This window comes from Palaemon carinicauda, chromosome 35 (assembly GCF_036898095.1).
Source record: "Palaemon carinicauda isolate YSFRI2023 chromosome 35, ASM3689809v2, whole genome shotgun sequence".
Lineage (NCBI taxonomy): Eukaryota > Metazoa > Arthropoda > Malacostraca > Decapoda > Palaemonidae > Palaemon > Palaemon carinicauda.
In genome coordinates, this window is record NC_090759.1 from 40,193,035 (window position 1) to 40,216,652 (window position 23,618).

The 23,618-nt window shown below is 40.1% G+C and overlaps 1 protein-coding gene across 1 annotated transcript in view; it reads right to left on the reverse strand.

Moving 5' to 3' along the window:
• LOC137627243 (SH3 domain-binding protein 5-like) overlaps positions 1 to 23,618 on the reverse strand; it is a 244,119-nt gene that overhangs the window by 126,500 nt on the left and 94,001 nt on the right. The window contains exon 4 of the mRNA XM_068358324.1: positions 22,291 to 22,551. Coding sequence (XP_068214425.1) covers positions 22,291 to 22,551 — 261 coding nt within the window. The remainder of the gene's footprint in view (positions 1 to 22,290; positions 22,552 to 23,618) is intronic.

The following is a 23,618-nucleotide window of genomic DNA, read 5'->3' on the forward strand; positions in this document are numbered from 1 at the left end:
TCATCTGTTCGTTTTGCTGGATTTATTTTGTCCGCAGAAGGGAGAGAAGCAGACCCAGATAAAGTGAGAGCCATTACAGAATTTGCAACTCCTACAAACATCACTGAACTGCGAAGTTTTATGGGGATGGTTAATCAACTGGGCTCATTTTGCTCGCACATTAGTGCTACTTGCACACCACTGAGAGATCTTCTAAAGAGTAAAAATCAGTTCCAGTGGTTACCAGCACATTGTGAAGCGTTTGAGAAAGTTAAAGGGTTGTTAACTAAAACACCGATTCTTGCGCAGTTCGATCCCAGTAGGATGACACGTTTGGAGACGGATGCAAGTAGACTGAAAGGATTTGGATTCAGCTTACTTCAGAAACACAAAGAAGGATGGAAACTCATCACCTGTGGAAGTAGGTTTTTGTCGGACGTGGAAACAAGATATTCCATGATAGAACTTGAAGCCTTAGCTATCAAATACGCCATACTGAAATGTAAATTATACTTGCATGGCCTCCCTCATTTTACAGTCATCACTGATCACTGCCCACTTCTACCACTTTTTAATAAATACTCTTTGAACCAGGTCGAAAACGTAAAAATGTTATTTTCATTAGTAAAATAAATTTTTGAATATACTTACCCGATAATCATGTAGCTGTCAACTCCGTTGCCCGACAGAATTCTACGGAAGGGATACGCCAGCGATCGCTATACAAGAGGGGGTGTACTCACAAGCGCCACCTGTGGCCAGGTACTGCAGTACTTCTTGTTGACACCACCTCAATTTTTCCTCGGTCCACTGGTTCTATGGGGAGGAAGGGTGGGTCAATTAAATCATGATTATCGGGTAAGTATATTCAAAAATTTATTTTACTAATGAAAATAACATTTTTCAATATTAACCTTACCCGATAATCATGTAGCTGATTCACACCCAGGGAGGTGGGTGAAAACCAGTGTACATGTATATCAAGAAGCTAAGTATCCCGTATTTCATATTATCAGTTATTCAAAATAACAATGAAATTATAAGTACCTGGTAAGGAAGTCGACTTGAGCCATTACTCTGCCTTAAATAAGTTCGTCTTCCTTACTGAGCGCAGCGTTCCTCTTAGGAGGCTGAACAACTCTAAGGTGCTGAAGTATCAAGGGCTGCAACCCATACTAAAGGACCTCATCACAACCTTTAACCTCGGCGCTTCTCAAGAAAGAATTGACCACCCGCCAAATCAACAAGGATGTGGAAGGCTTCTTAGCCGACCGTACAACCCATAAAAAGTATTCAAGAGAAAGGTTAAAAGGTTATGGGATTATGGGAATGTAGTGGCTGAGCCCTCGCCTACTACTGCATTCGTTGCTACGATGGTCCCAGGGTGTAGCAGTACTCGTAAAGAGACTGGACATCTTTGAGATAGAATGATGCGAACACTGACTTGCTTCTCCAATAGGTTGCATCCATAACACTCTGCAGAGAACGGTTCTGTTTGAAGGCCACTGAAGTAGCCACAGCTCCCACTTCATGTGTCCTTACCTTCAGCAAAGCAAGGTCTTCTTCCTTCAGATGAGAATGTGCTTCCCTAATCAGAAGCCTGAATAGTAAGAAACTGAGTTCTTAGACCTTGGAAAAGAAGGTTTCTTGATAGCACACCATAAGGCTTCTGATTGTCCTCGTAAAGGTTAAGACCTTTTTAGATAGTACCTAAGAGCTCTAGCTGGGCAAAGTACTCTCTCCAGTTCATTCCCCACCAAGTTGGACAGGCTTGGGATCTCGAACGACTTAGGCCAAGGACGTGAAGGAAGCTCGTTTAGCAAAAACCGAGCTGCAAGGAACATGTAGCTGTTTCAGATGTGAAAACAATGATCCTCCTGAAGGCGTGGATCTCACTTACTCTTTTAGCTGTTGTCAAGCACACGAGGAAAAGAGTTTTTAATGTGAGGTCCTAAAAAGAGGCTGATTGGAGAGGTTCAAATCTTGATGACATAAGGAACCTTAGGACCACGTCTAGATTCCAGCCTGGAGTGGACAACCGACGTTCCTTTGAGGTCTCAAAAGACCTAGGGAGGTCCTGTAGATCTTTGTTGGTGGAAAGATCCAAGCCTCTGTGGCGGAAAACCGCTGCCAACATACTTCTGTAACCCTTGATCATAGGAGCTGAAAGGGATCTTACTTTCCTTAGATGTAACAGGAAGTCAGCAATCTGGGTTACAGTGGTACTGGTTGAGGAAACTGCATTGGTCTTGTACCAGCTACGGAAGACTTCCCCTTGAGACTGATAGATTCTGAGAGTGGATGTTCTCCTTGCTCTGGCAATCGCTCTGGCTGCCTCCTTCGAAAAGCCCCTAGCTCTTGAGAGTCTTTCGAAAGTTTGAAGGCAGTCAGACGAAGAGCGTGGAGGTTTGGGTGTACCTTCTTTACGTGAGGTTGACGTAGAAGGTTCACTCCTAGAGGAAGAGTCCTGGGAATGTCGACCAGCCATTGCAGTACCTCTATGAACCATTCTCTCGCGGGCCAGAGCGGAGCCAACCAACGTCAGCCGTGTCCCTTTGCGAGAGGAGAACTTCTGAAGTACCCTGTTGACAATCTTGAACGGCGGGAATGCATACAGGTCGAGATGGGACCAATCCAGCAGAAAAGCATCCACGTGAACTGCTGCTGGGTCTGGAATCGGAGAACAATACAACAGGAGTCTCTAGGTTATCGAGGTAGCGAACAGATCTATGGTTGGCTGACCCCACAGGGCCCAAAGTCTGCTGCAAACATTCTTGTGAAGGGTCCACTCTGTGGGGATGACCTGACCCTTCCGGCTGAGGCGATCTGCCATGAAAATCATACCGCCCTGAATGAACCTCGTTACCAGCGTGAGCTTTCGATCTTTTGACCAGATGAGGAGGTCCCTTGCGATCTAGAACAACTTCCACGAAAGAGTCCCTCCCTGCTTGAAGATGTAAGCCAGGGCTGTGGTGTTGTCAGAGTCCACCTCCACTACCTTGTAAAGCTGGAGGGACTTGAAGTTTATCAAGGCCAGAAGAACCGCCAACAACTCCTTGCAATTGATGTGAAGTGTCCTTTGCTCCTGATTCCATGTTCCCGAGCATTCCTGTCCGTCCAAAGTCGCACCCCAGCCCGTGTCTGATGCGTCCGAGAGGAGACGGCGGTCGGGTTTCTGAACAGCCAAAGGTAGACTTCCTTGAGAAGAAAGCTGTTCTTACACCACGCGAGAGAAGACCTCCTCTCTTCGGAAACAGTAACTGAGACCGTCTCTAGCGTCATGTCCTTTATCCAGTGAGCAGCTAGATGATACTGAAGGGGGGGGAGGTGGAGTCTCCCTAACACGATGAACAGGGCCAGCGATGAAAGTGTCCCTGTTAGACTCATCCACTACCTGACTGAGCATCGGTTCCTTCTCAGCATGCTCTGGATGCATTCTAGGGCTTGGAAGATCCTTGGGGCCGACGGAAAAGCCCGAAAAGCTCGACTCTGAAGATCCATACCCAGGTAGACAATGGTCTGGGATGGGACGAGCTGAGACTCCTCAAAATTGACCAGGAGGCCCAGTTCCTTGGTCAGATCCATAGTCCATCTGAGAATCTCCAGACAGCGACGACTTGTGGGAGCTCTTAAAAGCCAGTCGTCTAACGGAGCCGGACACAAGATCATGGTACTGCTGCACAGTCTGTGAACTGTCAACCATGGGGAAGCGAGGAAGTACAGTGACAACCCGAAGCTGTCTAGACTGTCTGGGTCGTACAGACAACTCCTTATCGGGTTGCTGAGGTTGCCGCACTGCGTCACAACAAGTCACTTCTGCTGGTTGTTGAACGTCTTCCCAGAGACACACTGACTCCGTAAACAAAAAATCCTCTAACAAGGACTAAGCTTGGACTGCATGTCTTGCAACACAGCTCAAGGTCTATGGGAGCAGGTGTGGTAACAGACGGGGTTAGCGACTGAAGTGGAACCATTACCTTCCCTGGAAGCATGTTATGCTTAAATAAAAGTCCATAGGAGGCTACGCAGCTAAAGGCTCCTCTCCAAATGACAGAGTCCTCAAGGGAATATCAGAAGGAGGGAGAAAAGCACTTTCTCATCTACAGGGACCATATCCGAGAAAAAACTAAGTTCTCTCAGTGAGGGTTTCACTGGTGCAAAAGCAGCAGACTAGAAGGCAACGTTATGAAACTGCTTGACAGTCTAGTGAGTTGGCAACAACCAAAGATGTGTGACTGAGAAGCATGCGGTAAGGTATGCAGAGCATGCTGTATGTAGAGCATGCTGTAAGGTAAGCAGAGCATGTTGCATGGCGTGTAACATTTCTCAGAAATTCCATGACCAGTGCTAGATTGAGTAATATCGCATTACTGTCCATTGAAAGTGCACGTGCCGAGGGAATTGATTTAGACTGTTTTGTTGATGAATTTCATAGCCGGCATGATAATCGTAGAATTAAGCTGCACTAAATATACGTACTATAATCTACTTCACCTCAGGAAAGGGAAACTCGCCCTGTTGGCAACACTGCATTACTTCATGCATGCTAGCATGGGGTTTTAATATCAACATAATATTTACATTACATTCATAACTCATGATTCATTTTTGTTTTGAAGATATTTTTGCCATATTTGCGATTTTGTTAAAAATATATTGCAAGGAATACATATATATTTTTTTTTTTTATTAAGTAATACGAATAACCTCCATTATCATAATGTTTGTGTAGGCATACATGTATATGATTACAAATGCAAGTTATGAAAGTAATGAGGTGTTATTATTGTCATTTGTTATTTCAAAGTTGAATGGGAAGAGGCTCAAGTTGAGGAGAAAGTGGCAGATGCATGCGTTGAGGTGGCTGACTCATAGCATGAGGTTCCTGCCTCAAGAGTTGCGCTTGCCTCAAGGGTTGAGGTGGCTGCGCAGAGAGAGGCTCTTGACTCACGAGTTGAGGTTCTTGAGGTGTGAGCTGCGAGAGTTGAGGTAGCGGCTGCGCAGAACGCAGTTCCTGTCTCACGAGTTGAGGTTCCTGAGGAGCTAGCCTCAAGAGTTGAGGCTCTCGCCTTGAGGAAAGTTGAGGTAGCAGCTGCGAGAGCTGAGGTGGCTGCCTCAAGGATGGTAGAGGTTGTCGTACCTCAAGAGGTTGTTGCCTCGAAGATGGTCTAACTGCAAGAAAATCTTGCCTCAAGGCATAAGACTCCTGCTCCCATTGTTGAGGTTGCCTTAAGGAAGGTTGAGGTTGCTGCACAACGCTGGTAACTGGCAACTCCGAACGCGCTAATCACTTATCACTTTTGATTTTCTGTTTGCACTTATTTCACTGAACTCAAAACTTTAAGTGGTTTGTACCTGAAACACGCAATTCTATCCTTCCTTAAAAGTTAGTAATTGCGAAAACAGAATTACAATGTAACAGAAAAATCTAATGAAAGATAAATAATTCAGTGGCTGGAAAGAGACTAAACACTAGATCAAATAAACTACGTTTAAAATCTCTCACCGCATAAAGCTTGAGAACAAGAAAAAACTCTAGAAACGTTTACCTTCTTCCCCTAAAGAGACTAGGGAGAAGAGCAAAAACGATAACAACGTTACTCGCTTGAACGAAACGTTTATCCAGCTCTCTCTCCCTCCGTCTCTATCTCTCTCTCTCTCTCTCTCTCTTGACTTAGAACCTGAGAGAAGAGCCCAATCATATATATCGTTAAAACATATTATTGTTAAAGGAAAAAAACTGAAATATTTCCCAAATAAAAAGTTCCTTTATTAGAATTAAAACCATTAAGCTAAGAAAGAATGAACAAAACGCTAGAAACGGTTACTCTTACTGCAACGTGACACCGTGAAAATTCTCTCTCTATCGTAACGATAGAGCGCAAGTTGAACGTTCTGAACGTCAACAACTGCAGAGACAAAACAAAACGTTAGTTCAACTTTGAAAACAGTACGAGACTATCAAAGAAATTCTTTCAAAAACATTAAAATAGCATAATATGTTAACAGGTAAAACCGAAATGACGGGCTCAAAGTTAATTAACTTCGGTACCAAGAAAAGACCGCCTACTATTAGGAAAGGTCGAATATAAACAAATATAAAAATTAATTTTAATAAGTTTATAATAAAAGGAAGTTAATCGAAGAGGCCTAAAAAAGGCGGAGAGATATAAAATAAATCTATAACTTTTGTTAAGCAAAATTAAGAAAGAGAGTCTATACTCTCTTAGACACCAACACTTCCGTCTAAGGGAAGGGTCGGCTATTTAAAGGTGAAAGAGAGTTCATACTCTCTTCGTCACCATAATTAATCAAATTAATTCCAAAAGCTAGCTAAGCTAATAATAAAACTTCCTGAATAGCGAAAGCTGAAATCTTAGAGCAATACTTCACCAAAAACCGTGAACAAGACTCCAAAATTATAAGCGTATCCATGAACGTCTTGCCGGAAGCACGACAGAGGAAAAATTGAGGTGGTGTCAACAAGAAGTACTGCAGTACCTGGCCACAGGTGGCGCTTGTGAGTACACCCCCCTCTTGTATAGCGATCGCTGGCGTATCCCTTCCGTAGAATTCTGTCGGGCAACGGAGTTGACAGCTACATGATTATCGGGTAAGTATATTGAAAACTGCAAAATTTAAAGGCTGATTTACAGAGTCAGTTTCAGTTCACATTGGAGTGGAGGAAGGGAAGTGATCATGCTATAGCTGATTGTCTCAGCCGAGCACCTGTTGATCCAGATCAAACTGAAGAGGAATGTGATGAGCGTACGGTCATGGCTGTTTATATTGCATCGGTTTGTGATGACAGAGAATTTTACGATGACGGAAGAGTTGTTGACCTTATAGTCGACGAACTTCAGGAAACAGCACGAAATGATCTAGATTATGTAAAGCTGGTTCATGCTATAATGGAGGACACCGTTGAACATGACGATTCATCACCATGTGTCAAGCAGTATAAAAGTATAAGGCATGAATTATCTATAGATGGTGATCTTGTCCTGTTTGGAAAAAGGTTAATTATTCCGAAACAAAAGAGGAAAGAGGTTTTGGAACGACTACATGCAGCCCATCAAGGAATAACCAGAACAAAGCAGCGAGCCCGATTGTGCGTATATTGGCCAGGTATCACCAATGACATAACACAAATGATAGAGAAATGTGAAGTTTGTCAACGCAATTTACCAAGCCTGGGGAAAGAAACTCTGAAAACAGACCCTTTGCCAACACGTCCCTTTGAAAGTGTGTCTGCAGATTTGTTCTACCTAAAGGGCCAACATTTTTTGACTTACGCCGATCGTCTAAGTGGATATCCTATGGTCCAACAATGGAAGGACAGCCCATCGGCAAAACAAGTTTGTAATGCAATGATCAAAATTATGTCCTTTACAGGTTACCCTCAACGGATACGTACAGATGGGGGACCTCAGTTCAGCGCTACGGAATTTCAGAGATTCTTGAAGGGAAGAGGAATCAAATGGAGTCCAAGTTCACCTCATTTTCCCAGTAGCAATGGACACGCCGAAGTTATTGTAAAGAAAGTGAAGAATCTGTTGACCAAACTTGAAAATACAACGATGGATGAGCGATTTCATGAGGCTTTGCTGGAATTAAGGAACACCCCTAATGCAGATGGACGTAGCCCAAATCAAGTGGTGTTTGGACATAATCTTAGATCTTTGGTTCCATCTCATCATAGCGCTCTCATATCTGATAATCGTCAGGATATCAAAGCAGCAGAGATGAGGAGGAGAGAGAAAGAGGGGATTAATACTACACGTTACAATGCATCGGCAACAGATCTTAAAGTGTTTATAGTAGGAGATAAAGTCCGAATACAAGACGCTGCAACGAAAGAATGGGATAGGATCGGTGAAATCGTCAAGGTCGGACCGAGAAACAGATGCTATTTCATCAGGCTTTCATCAAGTGGAAAACTTTGTAGGCGTAATCGTAGATACCTTCGAAAATATCATGGCGGCGATATTAAAGAGGAAACGTATATATCTGTAGACGAACTCGAAAGTGAAGGCCCAAGACGAAGTAACAGACTGAGGAAGAACACTGTATGCTTTGTATTGTAAATCATTATTTATGTATATGTACGATGACTCGAGTAATGTATAAAAAAAAAAAAAAAAAAAAAAAAAAAAAAAAAAAAAAAAAAAAAAAATTGTTGTATACTTGAGTCGTTTGTTGTATAATTATGTATGTCCGCTCGATGGTAATGGTTGTTTATTGTTGTTATGGGGAACTGCTGTTAAGGTTTTATTATGGTTTGTACTGTTAACGTTTTCTGATGCTTTCTATATAACAGCGAGTCTAGTTTCTGTAACTGAATTGTCAGTATCACTATGGATCCTTGTCTGGGAATAAACTGCACTTAAAATATACCTCAACGTTTATTTGGACCTGGAATGATATATTACAGCTTTGAACATTGCATATAATGCTTCGCTCAGGAACACGCCTTTCTTTTTAGTGTATGGACAGGATCCTTTGTTACCATATACGGTACTCATTAATTCGCAACAATTGCCAAATTATTCAACTGCCCAATACTGTGTATATTTATTAAATCTATTGAGGAGAGTAATGAAGACCACTGAAAGGTTTTTGAAATGAGCTAATGAAAATCACAGCTCAAAGTATGATGGTCGGTTCAAAACCGCACCGGTAAAAGTATTTGTGGGCGATCGTATGTATTTGAAACGATTACAGTCTAGGAAACACAAACTAGAGCCAGCGTATTTTGGTCCGTACCGAGTAAAGATGGTTAAGTCTAACACAGTTGCGATACAAAGCATTGTTAATGGCGCAGTGTCTGAACATCATCAGGCACACATACATGTGGTACCTGAAGAGGTAGTTTTAAAAAGTGTTCCTCCTTACCCCTGCCTACGTCATCCCTCGAGTTGATGAGTAGAAATTTTTTTTTCCTTTGCTGATGTTGTTATTTGAACAGACCTCAATTCTTCTTTTGACATGTTTGAAATAAACTTGATGATAACAATGTGTTCTTTTATGTTGATGCTTAATTTATATGTAAAATGTTGTGGTAATTTTGCTGAGTGTGGAAATACGTATAACATTGCTGGGTGAACCTAAAAACAATCAGAGGTTAAATAGGTCGTGAGATTTGTCGGGCAGAAGCTGTATTATTCATGTATTTATATGATTCCTAGTTGCTGAACCGGGGCGGTTCCTGAATGGCAAGTGGCTGCGGAATTAAAGTTCAGCCTTAAGGATAGGCAGTGTTCGAGAATATGTAGATGTGAATACCTTATACTTAATGTTATAAGAGAATGGCGGGAAGATGAATGATTTTCTCGGGAAAACGGGTAGTGGCCACCGGTTGAAAGTTGCAAGTGCAAGTGTTGTAGTGATTTAAATAAATGCTGAAACGGTGGTGGTGAGTTGTGTTGCGAAATTGTGCCGTAAACCCGGACAAGTAAAATTGAGGGATGAAAGAATATCTATTCCTACCCCTCTCCCGCCCAAGAAGCCCGTATTGCCCGCAACCAGAGGGAGGTTATTGATGAGGTTATGTAGACCTGATGTTATAATTTTTTCACTTTGTGCATTCTGTGTTTTGGTTGCAGAGGTCTCAAGAAGTGAGTGGAATTATTTATATTGTGTTGTGTACATTTTTACATGCAAAGTTTCATTTTTTATTTTTTTGTGGAAGATGTGTTATTTTTTAGGGTGATTTCTATATATATTTTATGTTGCATTTCTGTTTAGTACATGCCATGCCTATTCCGGGTTGGAGTGTCCTCCATATATCATAGACTAGTGAGGGCGAGTGCGTACCTCCTCCCGGAGTGAGGAGCTTGGGGGGGGAGTAATGTCCTAATTCATGTATATGTGTTTGTTATTCGTCAAGGTAAATGAACTCAATATTCATGAGTATTCCACAAAAACCCATGTCTCAGCATGTTTTGCAATGGTTGTATTTTGGTAACGAAGGAAGTTTTTAGTTGCCAGTAAGCACTCGAGTTGACAAGTCCCACACCTGAGAGGGCAGTTGTGTACAGCGTACTTACGAACGAACCTTTTGTAATAAATGAAGAAAACCCATATGCCGACGTTTCATTATCCATCTGCACGGGTCATATATATACAGGTAGTCGCCGACTTACATCGGGGATCGGGACCGAGTCATGCGTCGTAAGTCGATTTCGTCATATGTCGAACTAAAAAAGTGAAGTTTCCGTAGATTTATTATGATACGTTATGATTTGGCAACCATCACAATCATATTTCATCAATATTTTCTTACTGTCTATCATTATTCCATTTTGTTTCATAGAATATCATATGCTCTATTAATGTATTTTCTTATACTATTTTTCAATTTGGGGAGCATTTTACCAATCGAGGAGTACTTAAAATTTTGTCTACCTTTGGCTATGATCAGCTGATCTGAAAGTGCCGCTACCTACCCTATCAAAATATGGCGTACATACGTATGGCATTTTTTTTTTTTTTTAGAATTTCTTAACTTATTAGAAATATCTTCATAAATATTACATCAGCGCCAATATGTTACAGGAAATCAGTTTCCATACAGTTCATCTAATCATTAGGTATAATGCGATTCGCGAAATAGTTGTACTGTAGCTCTTTCTCTGTGCGTGTGTGAGTGCTCACTCTCGCAATCGCATACGGGTAGTTCATTCTTAAAGCTTCATACAGTATTCCATTTTTAGTTCAATATCAAGCCTTCATAATTCGTTAGACATTATTGTGTTTAATTGTGGTTTATCAAAGCACGTTTATATTCTATTTTTCAATTTCTTGGTCATATCAATAATCAACAAATACTTTTGATTTACTTTCAGTTGAGCTTCAGCTGGTCTCAAGGTCACTCTGCCATATTACGATTATGCGCACATATAGTACGAATAACACTGATCTATATAATTTTCTTGACATTCGAAATCTCTTCATAATGAATATTATATCAGCGCCAATGTTATAAGGTATCACATTCTCCATACATTTCGTTTATAGACCTTATTATTAGTTATAAAAGGAATATGCACCTCTCTCTCTCTCTCTCTCTCCGTATTTTGATTTTTAATTCAGTAAATCTTCATATTTCTTTGAAAATTATTAAAAAAACTCTTTATATCATTATTCAATGTTTCGATTATGTGAATAGTAATGCATCGGAAGGAAATGACTTGATTTGCCTCTCGCCTTCTGCCAGAAATATGATGTCATCAGACTTTTTTATCTTAAATTTGCGGTAAGTTGTACTAATCTCATAACTAATGATACAGACCACTAAAACACTTGATATCGTTGCTTGGTGTTTCGATGATGGGAATGCTGTAATAAGATTACTCGGTAACACAATAAAAGGAAATCATTGAGTTTGTCAGCACGCTTCCGCCAGATACATGACGTCACAAGATACATGACAAACTCTACGAAGAATGACTTGCAAAATATGTAAATTCATTTCCTTTTTTCTTGCAAGAAATGAAAAGAAAATACTAACTTACTAAGCAAAAGTATTACATTTTTATAATGTAAAAGGAAATATATTATTTTCAAGAAAATATTTGTCCTATTCGTATACTTTCTTTAGATAAACATCGACCTATTATCAGAGATTAAATATAACTAGCGTACAGTCAAATTTACGCTACGTAGTACTCATAACAACCGACACAGACCCACAAAATACTTTGCATCATTACTTAATATTTCGATAATGGGAATACTAATATTAATCGTTAGCCTATTGGAAGGAAATCACTGTATTGTCCAGTCGCTTTCCACCGGTCATGTGACGTCACCAGACATATAATGTGAACTCGACAGATAATAAAACTTTTCTTAATGTATTTTTTACTGAAAATAGATACTGAATATTAACAATAAAAGAAAATAATTTAACAAGATAAATCAGTTTATTGTTATACAAGAAAATAGATTATTTTCAAGGAAATATTCGTCCCATTTCCAATAGACTTGTGACGTCATCGGCTGGACTTGTGGCTTGGATCCGTGGGATACCGCGATAACACCGAAGATTGGTCCAAGGATTTTACAAGGAAGTCAATGGAAACTTTTCTTTTAACCACCTGGCAGGTAAGGAACTCAATGGTTCAGGTACCAAACAAAAGAAAAGTTTCCATTGACTTCCTTGTAAAATCCTTGGACCAATCTTCGGTGTTATCGAGGTATCCCATGGATCCAAGCCACAGGTCCAGCCTTGCTGTAGCCTGAGTGGTGTAGTTCATGACCTCCATGTTAAGGTTCTTAGATGCTGAAAACGAGGCTGAGAACTTACAAACTCTCGAATGGGACTCCTCTCAAGAGTCTAGCGGCAAAGAGGAAAGGGATCGTCCGAGACCTCAGAATATCTCCTCTATTGCCCGAACAGGGGTGGGAGTAGTTTCGAGGATGAGCTCACATGGAGAGAACTGGAGGAGCCGGCGATCTGGGAGAACTTCTTCCTGGCACCCGTCAATCCCTCAACCATGGCAAAGCTGCACTGGCCTTGGAAGGTCGTTGGGTTCCGTGGACATAGTCAAGCACTGTGTCCTTGCCCTCCTGAGGGGCTGCCGTAGGATCAGCAAACCCATTGATGGCCCTCATACAGGCTAGAACCTACCAGAAGGCGTACTCCGACTATTGCTCTCCTTCAGAATACTTAGGACCGGTGGTCCTGGGGAGAAAGTCATCCTTATAGTCCAGGTCATCTTCCACCTCTCATCCATAGAAGCCCAGAGTGGGTCGAGGTTGTCAACATTTAAGGTTGGAGGAACGTCGCTTGCTAACCCCTGCTGCTGCCGGGGAGGTCCCATGCCCTCTCTCTTGCTGAAAAGCTGCTCTAACCTTAGCATTCTTCTACACCGTCTTGGCGTCATTAGGCTCTCCCCAAGGCAGAAGGAATTCCTCCAGCAGCGATGGTCTGGATGGTTCCTGATGTACCAAAGAGGTCTGATCTTCTCTTGCATTAGGTGCTACCACCAGTTCTTATGGTGGTCTGGAGACGGGACAAAACTCTGAAGGGACCACCTCAATAGATGGGTGGAGCATGAGAACGAGAGAGATCTCCTGCAGTGATGGTGAGACCCTGCTCGTACAGGGTGGAGGATATTATCCGGTGGGGGAGTCGGGGAGTCAATTTCCTCGGTCTCCCCTTCTGCTTAGTCGTAAGGACCGAAGTCACTTGAAGCTGCGAAGTCATGCTGGATGTACACAGCAAATCCCACAGCTCCACTCCCCCTCCTGATGAGCGAGACGAACATCTGAGGGTGTGGGGCCTTGGAAGGGGCAGGCCTCAGCCTAGGGTTCGAGGGGGGAGAGGAAGAGGAGGAGACTGACATCTCCCACGGGATCCTTGAAGTCGATGATACTGCCGCCTGCTTCAATGGAGAAGCTGTCACTGCAACAGTCTGCTTCACTGCCTTCACCAAGGTGTCAAACCATGATGCAGGTTTCCCCACTGCAGAAAGGTCCGGGTAACCTTGGGGAAGCTAACAGATGGTGATCGCCTCCTAGGAGATTGTGGTACAGGTACCTTAAAACTGGGCGAGGCAGGTCTATCCTGTACAATAAGCTCACCTCCCTATGATATCTCCTAGTGGGGAGCTATTTTTTCTCACAATTTCTCTTGTTACGACACTAAATACAAACCCTTACGGTATTTATAGGGATTATCTTTTGGCGAACCATGAAGACTAGCCATAAATTCTTAAGTGAGGAGGAATGTCCTCTTGATCTAACCTGATTGGGTGAGATGGAAAAATGGAAGTAATAAGACCACACTTCCTTGGAGGTTTCTTGAGACCAGAAGAGAAGGGAACTGGGAGCCCGATTCTCGCTGGCGAGACAGGGTGACCCCTAGGCACAGGGAGATCAGGCCTGGGTCTGGGTGAGTGCACGTGAGCAGGTGCTGGAAGTGTCACCGATGGTCTGCAAAGCTTGTGGAGTGGGCAGATGATCACACGCTAGATGGTGATGACGCGCTGGGGAGAGAAGATCACATGCGGGCATGTGACCACCACGAGTTGGTGCGTGACGAGATGGCGATTGACGATCAGGAGCTGGTAAACGGCAAGATGACGAGTGACGTCACAAGCTGGCAAACGACGAGCAGTCCAGTAACGATCATGAGAGGCGTGATCATGCGCTGGTGAGTGGTGATCCGAGGAAGAAGAGTGACGATCAGGAGCAGGAGTGTGAGATGATCGTCGTTCCCTGACGGAGGGCGAGGGCGAATGTCTGGAAGGTCAAATAGGACTGCGATCCTTGGACGAGGAGAACACCCTTTGGTGGCAAGGGCTCCTATTGTCAACAGCAGGTCGGCTGTGGGGTGGCAAGTGGGTGAGCTGGGCTCATTGACTGCAATCCTAGGCAGGCGTCATGCTGCGGAGGACTGAAAGACGAGGAGGCAGGGCCACATATAGTAGGAACAAGACTAGGCCTTGGTTCAAACCCCTCATAAGAAGGGGAAAGAACGTAGACTTCGACGTCAGCTGCAGGAGCACGAGAAGAGGGCAAGAGCATAAGTTCGCAATCAGCAAGGGTGTAGACAACAGCACTCCCCGGCGTAGGAACTTCTACCTCTGAGGAAAGTTTATCTCCTCTCAGCCCATGGCTGTAGAAGCTCCATCAACACACATGCTTCGAAGGTTGACCTGTAACCCCTTTCCTGAGGGAAGGGGCGGAGTTGCTTCTCTAGAGGACAGCCCCAAGCTGTAAAGCTCCTTCAACACATCCTTCGAAGGTGGACCTGCAACCCCTTTCCCAAGGGAAGGGGCAGAGATGCTTCTCTAGGGGAAACAACACTGACCCTAGATCCCTCGGGTTGGTCTTGTGTTAGCTGGTCAACAGTCCTACTCAACCAATACTCGGAATAGACTGATCAAGCAGGAGATCTGGGGTCAAGGAAGAAATTCCAAGGTTTCTTAGACTTCGAGGAAGACCTCAGGGGATGAATCTCTATTGCACTTCTTTCGCCGTCTCCCAAATCTCTCCCACTGGGAGGAAGACCACTCCCAGCATTCATCATAAGTGTTATCCTGGTTATAACATCGTCCTCAAAAGGCCGGACACAACGAATGGGGTCGGTCTCAACGGAGGACATGAAGATCCAGTAGGAGCACCCTTTAAGTCCTGGACAAGTCTGCATGATGGACGGCAGGAAGACGACACAAGCTCTTCTGAAAAGAGAAAGCAAAGGAAAGAATTAGTTCAAATGGAAAAAGTCTGTTGGGGAGGAGGAGAGAAACTACGTCTGCTCTCCACGAGCTAAAAACAAAAGTGAGAAGGCAACACTGGTGTGTGATCGAGGGGGGTAGTGGGTTAACCCTCAACTAATTAGCGAGCCAAAAGTTATAACTCACTTAAAATTTTATGGCTAGTCTTCATGGTTCGCCGAAAGATAATCCCTATATCTAGCAAAAGGGTTTGTATTTAGTGTCGGAACAAAGAAAAATTATGAGAAAAGATAGCTCCCCACTAGATGTCATAGAGAGGTGAGCTTATTGTAAAGGATAGGATAAAATTATTTTTTTTTTTAAAAGTTAACATCGAAAAGTTTGAGCCTCAGAAAGTTATAGCATATGAATGCCCGGAAAAAATCCCTGAAATAATTAATAGTCAGCCCTCGTTCTTAGCGAGGGTTAGGTTACAAAGACGGGTGCGATGAGGGAAAAATCACAAATACGAGTTGCCCTAGGGTGGGTTAACTCCTAACCTAACACGTTACAGTCCTTTGCCTACGAGCGGGTGCCCTAGCAAATAATTAGCACAGTAAATATTGCCAAATATTGTTTTTATTTACTTTCGTTCACAGTTAATAATTATATGTACAATGTGCAGTAATGTGCACACATATACACTACATACTGGACACGGTAAGCCTACATACAATATAGTACTAAACTAAAACCTTACCGAGTCGTCATCATACCCTTTCTGTTGTTCCTATCTGGTAATACTGTAATATAACACTCGCTGATATAATAGGGTCCTGAATTCTGAGAGAATTTGGTCGATCTACGGTCCGGCATAAATGAAAAATCACATATTCCGACACATAACAGGAATAATTCCACTAGGGCAACTTGCCTATTCAAATGTGTTTACTGCCCATTTTCCATACTTTCTATGTACTATATTGTATCTTTATGTAATATTAAATTGTTCTTATAAATAAATTAAACATTTAAAATGTCTTAAATGTTTTAATATTTCTAAAAAGGTTAGAATTACAACCAGGATGGGTATTTGTTACTGCATCATTTCCCTTTATATCACAACCTATAATTAGGACAAATCTTAATAAGTTTAAGTCATATCTGTTGTATCACTGGTGAATAGCAAAACCATCACTGTATGGACTAGCTTTTGTTGATTCACAGAAAATCCAAAATTAATGAAATAAAGGATATTTTATATCATGTGTTTCCTAAATACGCCAAAGAGCACACCATCAAAAATTGAAACCATTGTTTTGTTTACGTTCATCTCTGATCATAACGAATAAACTAACGCATTTAAACATCTGTGTTTAGGTTACTTTTTGCAGCAATATCTATCTTACCAAGTATTGATTATATGATGATTTTATTACTAATATCGTTTCACTCAACTTTTCTTAGAACTTCAAAATAAATGAAATGAATGCGATTTATATCATGTTTAACCAAAACATGTCGCCTAAAACGGAAACCTTCCGTTTGTTCACTGTACGCTCCATCGTTGATCATAATGAATAAACGAACGCATTAAACACAAAATATCAAGATGATAACTAATTATATTAAGAGCTTTTAGTAACTTATGTTACAACAAATATTTTACTTACAGTATCCATATAAATTCCTACATACGTAGCAAAACAGGAAAACCATTTTGTTTGCATTCAACAATAGCAAACTGCCACCAATGACTATGATAATTTACTATAATTCTAAACTGTTACTGCCGACTGGTTACCGAAAATTAGGCTATTCACTGCCGATAAACGAACCCAGCATATGTGAAAACCTTGAACACCAACAGGGAAACATTAAAACTTTTATATATACTGTATTAAATAAAAATAATGCTTTATTATACAATCATTAACACTACCATTAAAATTATCGAAAAGTAAGAGAAAGAAAAAGATTGCAGAGAACCTAACCCTAACTCTGTTTACATTTTGTCAGCTGGACTCGCATAGTTAAAGGTTGATTTCATTATTTATATGGAATTTTTCCATGAATAGGCTATTTATTATGAAGTTGTTAATAAAATGTAAGGTAAATATAGTTTGATTACATTTATTATCAGGAACCGTACCTAGGACTACCAATATACTTGAAAAGACAGTAGGTTTGATATGTTTTGTGGTGCTTGATTCGCAGAATTTGATCAGCTTCGTAGATACAGAAAATTTATTTTTGAAAACTAGCGGACCGCATAAATGGGGAATCGCACAATTCAAACACACACAATTCAGGATCGTACTGTTCTGTAGTGTATATTACTGTAATATATGTACATTACAGTAATATCACTACAATACAGATTAATTGTACTGTGTGTTCAGTATTTTCATTCAGACGACTGGACACGTACATTACATAATTTAAAATAAATAAATACAATACGTAGTCAATTAAAAAAGCCTGTAGTGTAATAACCTTTCCTGTTCTGTACATATTTTATATTATAACACGACCACTAACCACTATTGTACAACTCCTTATGCTTTGTCTCTTGTGCAGTAGGCTACCATCTACAGTACAGTAACCAGGTAATAATATTTATTTCATTTTCTACTTCAAAGAGTAAGAAAATTAAAAATTAATGATAAAAGTATCATCAGTAATGTTAGAGTATAATCATTGCATAAACGCAAACAGCCACAATAACCGAACAAAAAAGAAATAAACAGCTGTTTTGCTTGTAGGTTTTTTAATCATCGTATGATTTTTTTCTATTTACACATTTTTGGAAGGATTGACTTAACAACACATACAGTAATATGATCTGTATAATCATATACAGTGGAACCTCTACATACGATTGTTCCAACATCCAAAGTAAAATTCCATCAAATTTTTGTCTCGACACCCGAAGTAATGCTCCAACATCCGATGTAGATCTTGTTTACGCCGGTAGATGGCAAAACGTAAGAGGGACGCCATTGAGCGTCGAGTGCTCTGTTCTCTGTTCTTGTGTGTATCGTGCGGTTGTCCTCGGTTTGGTCTGTTATTAACAGTGCTTATTTTCTTCCTTTTCTCACATTTCCTTTTTGATTTTACCTATAATCATGGTGCCTAAGAAGCTAAGTTTCAGTACAGGTAGTGGTGAAAAAAGGAAGAAGGCAATTCTCTCATTAGAATTGAAGCAAGAAATTATAGAAAAACATGAGAACAGTGTGCATGTGAGTGATATGGCTAAACAATATGGCCGGAACAGGCCTATGATCTCGACGATCATCAAGCAGTAAGCAGCCATTAAAGCAGGTAAACCATCAAAGGGGATCACCATTATTACAAGACATCGTAGCAATACCCTGGAAGTGATAGAATGCCTTTTGTTGATAGGGATAAAGAACAAAGAGATTGTTGGCAACGATCATTTGTGAGAAGGGCCAGCGTGATGAACAGAAAGAAAGAAAAAAGTGAAGCAAAGAAAACCAAGATAGCATTAACAAGCTCTGTTAAAAAAGTCCTCTCTCTATTTCTGTTTCTCTCTAAACATAGCATTAACATGTTCTACCCTGGAAAGGTATGATGGGTCGTACGCGACCCCTACAGCATTTTCAAAACCTGTTTTTTCCCCATAAATCATCAGCTGTCTCGAATATGGAAGTGATCAACCTGCAAGGGGTGACTAGTCTACATGCCATTGTCTGCTTTAGGACTGATTTTTGTCTAACTTCCCTCCTTCCCCGTTTTTTTACCCCCCCAGGGGTCGACCTCGACCCTGAAATACCTTTATAGGGGTAAGTGATCAAACAGCAAAGTTATTACATAATTTTAAATTGTTGAACAGTGTTGATACTTGTTTGGTTCTTTATAGTTGGAAAGTGTGGGTGGATGGTGTGTCTACCACTTGCATGACATTGGTTTTGGCTTAGATGCCATATATTGCCATGAGGTCCATTTTCCCTCAAATGCTAATTTCTGAATTTTTTCTATTTTTTGCAAAATTCTGATTTTTTTCTATTTATTTTGAATTTATCTTCAATAATGGCCAGCAGGCAGTATTCCCTCGGCATGGATGTCATCAACACACTTCTAATGGAGTTAAAAAGAGATGTTCATGATAATATGGAGCTTGCATACCTATTCTTCATTTCAAGTGGTAGATTGGGCTGTAAGAGTTGTTGCGGTCTGCGGCCATTTTGTTGACATACCCGAAAGGTAAGTTGGCATATCTCTATATATTCTTGTTCTGCATAGAATTGGTGATATTTTGGTATATTTTAATGCATAAATATCATATTTTATAGGAGATACAATGATTTTCATAAGAAATTTACATTGTGAAACTAGGCCGTCAAAAAATGACCTTTAGATTTCGTCCCTGATATAACAGTAAATTATATCTTAGTGCACATTTTATTATGTATTTCTGTTCTAGGATAATATGAGTTTATTCTATAAAGAAATTAGCCTCTTCCTATTTCATTTGGGTACCCAAAAAAATTCATGAAATTTGGACAAATTTTTTTGGCCAAAAAAAGTTACCCTTTTTTTCTCATTTCAGATCTTGACTTCTATGGGTCCAACTCATTTCCAGCAATTACACGCTGTTGCTTTGCCATCTAAGAAGGTGTCCCTAAAGGGTTTTATGTGTATATGTATATTTCTATTTTTTGTGAATATTTACGCCGTCTTTTTTTTTTGTATACTTAAATTTTTAATATATTTCCAATAAATAGTTATTTTGTAAATAGGTATTTATATTTTCAGTAGTTTTTAGCATTCTTTGAAGTATTTTTAGCAAATCAAACAATACAGATTGATGCATAACTGAATTTTTCCTGAATTTTTTTTGGAGTCGGGGTCGCACGCGACCGAGTATACCCTTACAGGGGTGTCCGAGTAGCGTACCTATCCAGGGTTAAATAAAATCTCTCTCTCTCTCTCTCTCTCTCTCTCTCTCTCTCTCTCTCTCTCTCTGTTCTTCTTCTCTGTTAGAGTGTTAGAGACATCTATTATTTTTTTTTCCGAGAGAGAGAGAGAGAGAGAGATTAAACAAAAATATGTTTAGAGTACATATGATTTTCAATAGAATCAACGAGTTGAAAGACAATTAAATGTAACTAAGAAAGTAATAACAGCAAATCTGAATTCCTTTATTAACTAAAACAAATATTGATACAAACACACTCGTGTGCGTATGCACAAACACACACACACAGGTGTAGGAATTGCGATGCAGTAAGAGACAGACGGTCGAGGAGGAGGTAGAGATGGTGACTGCGATAACGCACCGTAACTCATCACTGAAAGTGATGAAAATTAAAAATCAAAAGAAAAAAAAAATGTAAAAAATATGAAATATAAAAATAAAAAAAAATAAGCCAAGTTAGATTAAAGTTTCCGTAGTGTAAGTTACGGTACGTTATCGCAGTCACCATCTCTACCTCCTCGCCGATCGTGTCTCCTCCTGCGTAGGAATTCGTACACCTGTGTGTGTGTTTGTGCATACGCACACGAGTGTGTTTGTATCAATATTTGTTTTAGTTAATAAAGGAATTCAGATTCGCTGATGTGTTTTTTTAGTTACATTTAATTGTCTTTCAACTCGTTGACGCTGTTAAAAATCATATGTACACAACACATTTTTGTTTAATCTCTCTCTCTCTCTCTCTCTCTCTCTCTCTCTCTCTCTCTCTCAGAAAAAATTAATAGACGTCTCTAACACTAACAGTGAAGAAGAACAAGAGAGAGAGAGAGAGAGAGAGAGAGAGAGAGAGAGAGAGAGAGAGAGAGAGAGAGAGAGAGTATTTATTTAAAGAACATGTTAACACCATATCTACTTTCTCGCCGATCGTCCGTCTCCTCCTGGCGTAGCAAATCCTACACCTGCATTGGCCTGTCTCTAAGGTAAAATGACAATAAAAACCCTTTTTAATTATTATTTCTTTATAATTATCTTTTTTACATGGTTCTTTCATATTATGCAATTATGTTATTGTTATATGTAATTATATGTAGTAATTTATTAAGGAGTTATTATAGGTTTTTGGGCTATGGAACAAATTATACAAATTACAGTGTATTCTTATGGGAATATTTGCTCCAACATACGATTGTTTTAACATACGAAGCAGTTTCTGGAACGAATTAAGATCGTATGTAGAGGTTCCACTGTACTGTAGTTGTGTGTTTAAGTAAAATAAAATGAAGAATCAATTTTGTCTTTACAGTAAAAACATGTTTTATTTAGCCAAGATGGCAGTAGATGGTATATTTACATTCTCATTACTGAATGAATGAGTTGTGAATATTGTTGAAACTCAAACTGTTGTATTTTTATACTTTCTTAAACAATAATACAGCTTATTTTATAAACTAAAAACAAATATCTTAGTAACAATTGAGACACACACACACACACTCTCTCTCTCTCTCTCTCTCTCTCTCTCTCTCTCTCTCTCTCTCTTTCTTTGTGTGTGTGTGTAATTTTCTACCACAGCAAATGGATGTACAGTGTACAGAGCAGAGAGAGATAGGTAAGTGGTGCGAAGCTCTCCCAGAGTAAAGGAGTGCGGGCTATTTGAAATCGTCCTGCTACAGTTTTATTGCGAACATGTGATTTTTCATTTAATAGTTATTGCGGTTCCCTGTGTCACATGTAAGTGAAACAGCAAAGGGAGAATTTGAGTGAAAAGAGGCTTCACTGCACCTGCATAATTTCAAGGAGTAGGCAACATAAACATTGAAGATATATAATCCTTTCTTCACTAATGTTAGATAATTCAGAGAAATCAAATTTACAGATCTGTCGATTTCATTCAAAATTCATAACTATTATACAATACAAATTTTAGACAATTCAGGCCAATGTTCATTAATTAATACATAACAGATACGACTAGTTGCGGGCAATGGACATTTCCTCCTCACAGATGTCTTGCATATATGTTGGGAGCCTTAGCGCTTGGTACGTATGTTTGCTGCAGCACGGAGCATTCCGCTTACTGAGTAACTGGTTATGAGATTCCTATGATATTTTAACTTAACAGTGTTTTACCAATACATATGCTTGACACAAAACTACTAAGCCCTCCCCACTGCCAAAATTAATATAAACAAATTTAGTACATACCAGTTCTAAACTCCTTAGAGATTGAGCATATGCTGACTTGGAAGCTGCAATGGCCCGTTGTAATTGCTGTACCCGTTCTTTTTGTCCTTCTAACTGGGCTGTAATGTTGGCTTTCTCTTCAAAGTAAACAAGAGACTTGTTAATAGATGACCTAAGACCTCTCTGAAGATGTTGAACTTTCTGCTCAGCCTGGGTAAACGCACCTGCTCGTCTCATGTGTTCCCGTTCACTAGCAGCCTTCTGAGCCTCAGCTTCCATGACCTGTGAACAGGTAAGATTCATTCCTGGTATAGAACTATGAAATTTAAAACATTCTTTACACAAAAGTTACTGCACAATGTAGGGAATATCTGAATTGCTATCAATGAATAAAAGGGAAAGTCTCACAATACACTAACTAACATTCCTACGCTTGAACATCAAACTTACGGACTTCCGCAAATATACCAAAGCAAGAGTAGAAAGTAAAACTATTGAAAAATGATGGTTGAATTCCAATTTCTAAGGCTAAGGGGTATGTTCGTTTGCAGACCTGGCTGAGCGTTATTCCCTATTTGCTGATATCCGTCTCAGTCACAGGTCCTGTCTCTAAACAAGTGATTGCATTAATTCAACACTAAGCAGTTATTCCTTTGTATATACAAGAAATATTTACTACACTACATACTATATCATAAATCAAGATGTAAGTGCAAAAGTAGTGGTGATACCTCTGATATGAGAGAGAGAGAGAGAGAGAGAGAGAGAGAGAGAGAGAGAGAGAGAGAGAGAGAGAGAGAGAGAGAGAGAATAATCTACAAATGGTGTTGAGTGAATATCTTGAGGAATGACAGAGGATATCCCATTAATTGCTAACAAAAAAAGGATTACACTTAGCACACTACCCTGGGGAACTCCTACTCCCTGACATTTTCTCTCCAATAGTGTTTCCTCCACTCTCACTTGAAAAAATCTATGTGAAATAAATTATTGAATGAACAAAGGCAGTTCTCCTCGTAATCCCAAATTATGAATGGTTTCAAGTATACCATATCTCCATATAGTATCAAATGCCTTTTAAAGGTAATGAATGAATAATTTGAAGTTCTCTGGCATAATGACATTGAAGGCCATTAAAGCCGATATCATTTATTATAAATAGATTAAAAAAATATTCAATTAAAACCAGAAAAATAAATATGCTATGTAAGTTGAATAACATTAATTAGATCTACTTCTGATATAAATTTAATAATACCACTAGCATTGTACGACACATCATATCCAAGGATCTTGGCAAGAATGAACCTGCCATTCTCACCCCAAGCCTCAAACAGATATCTATTTCT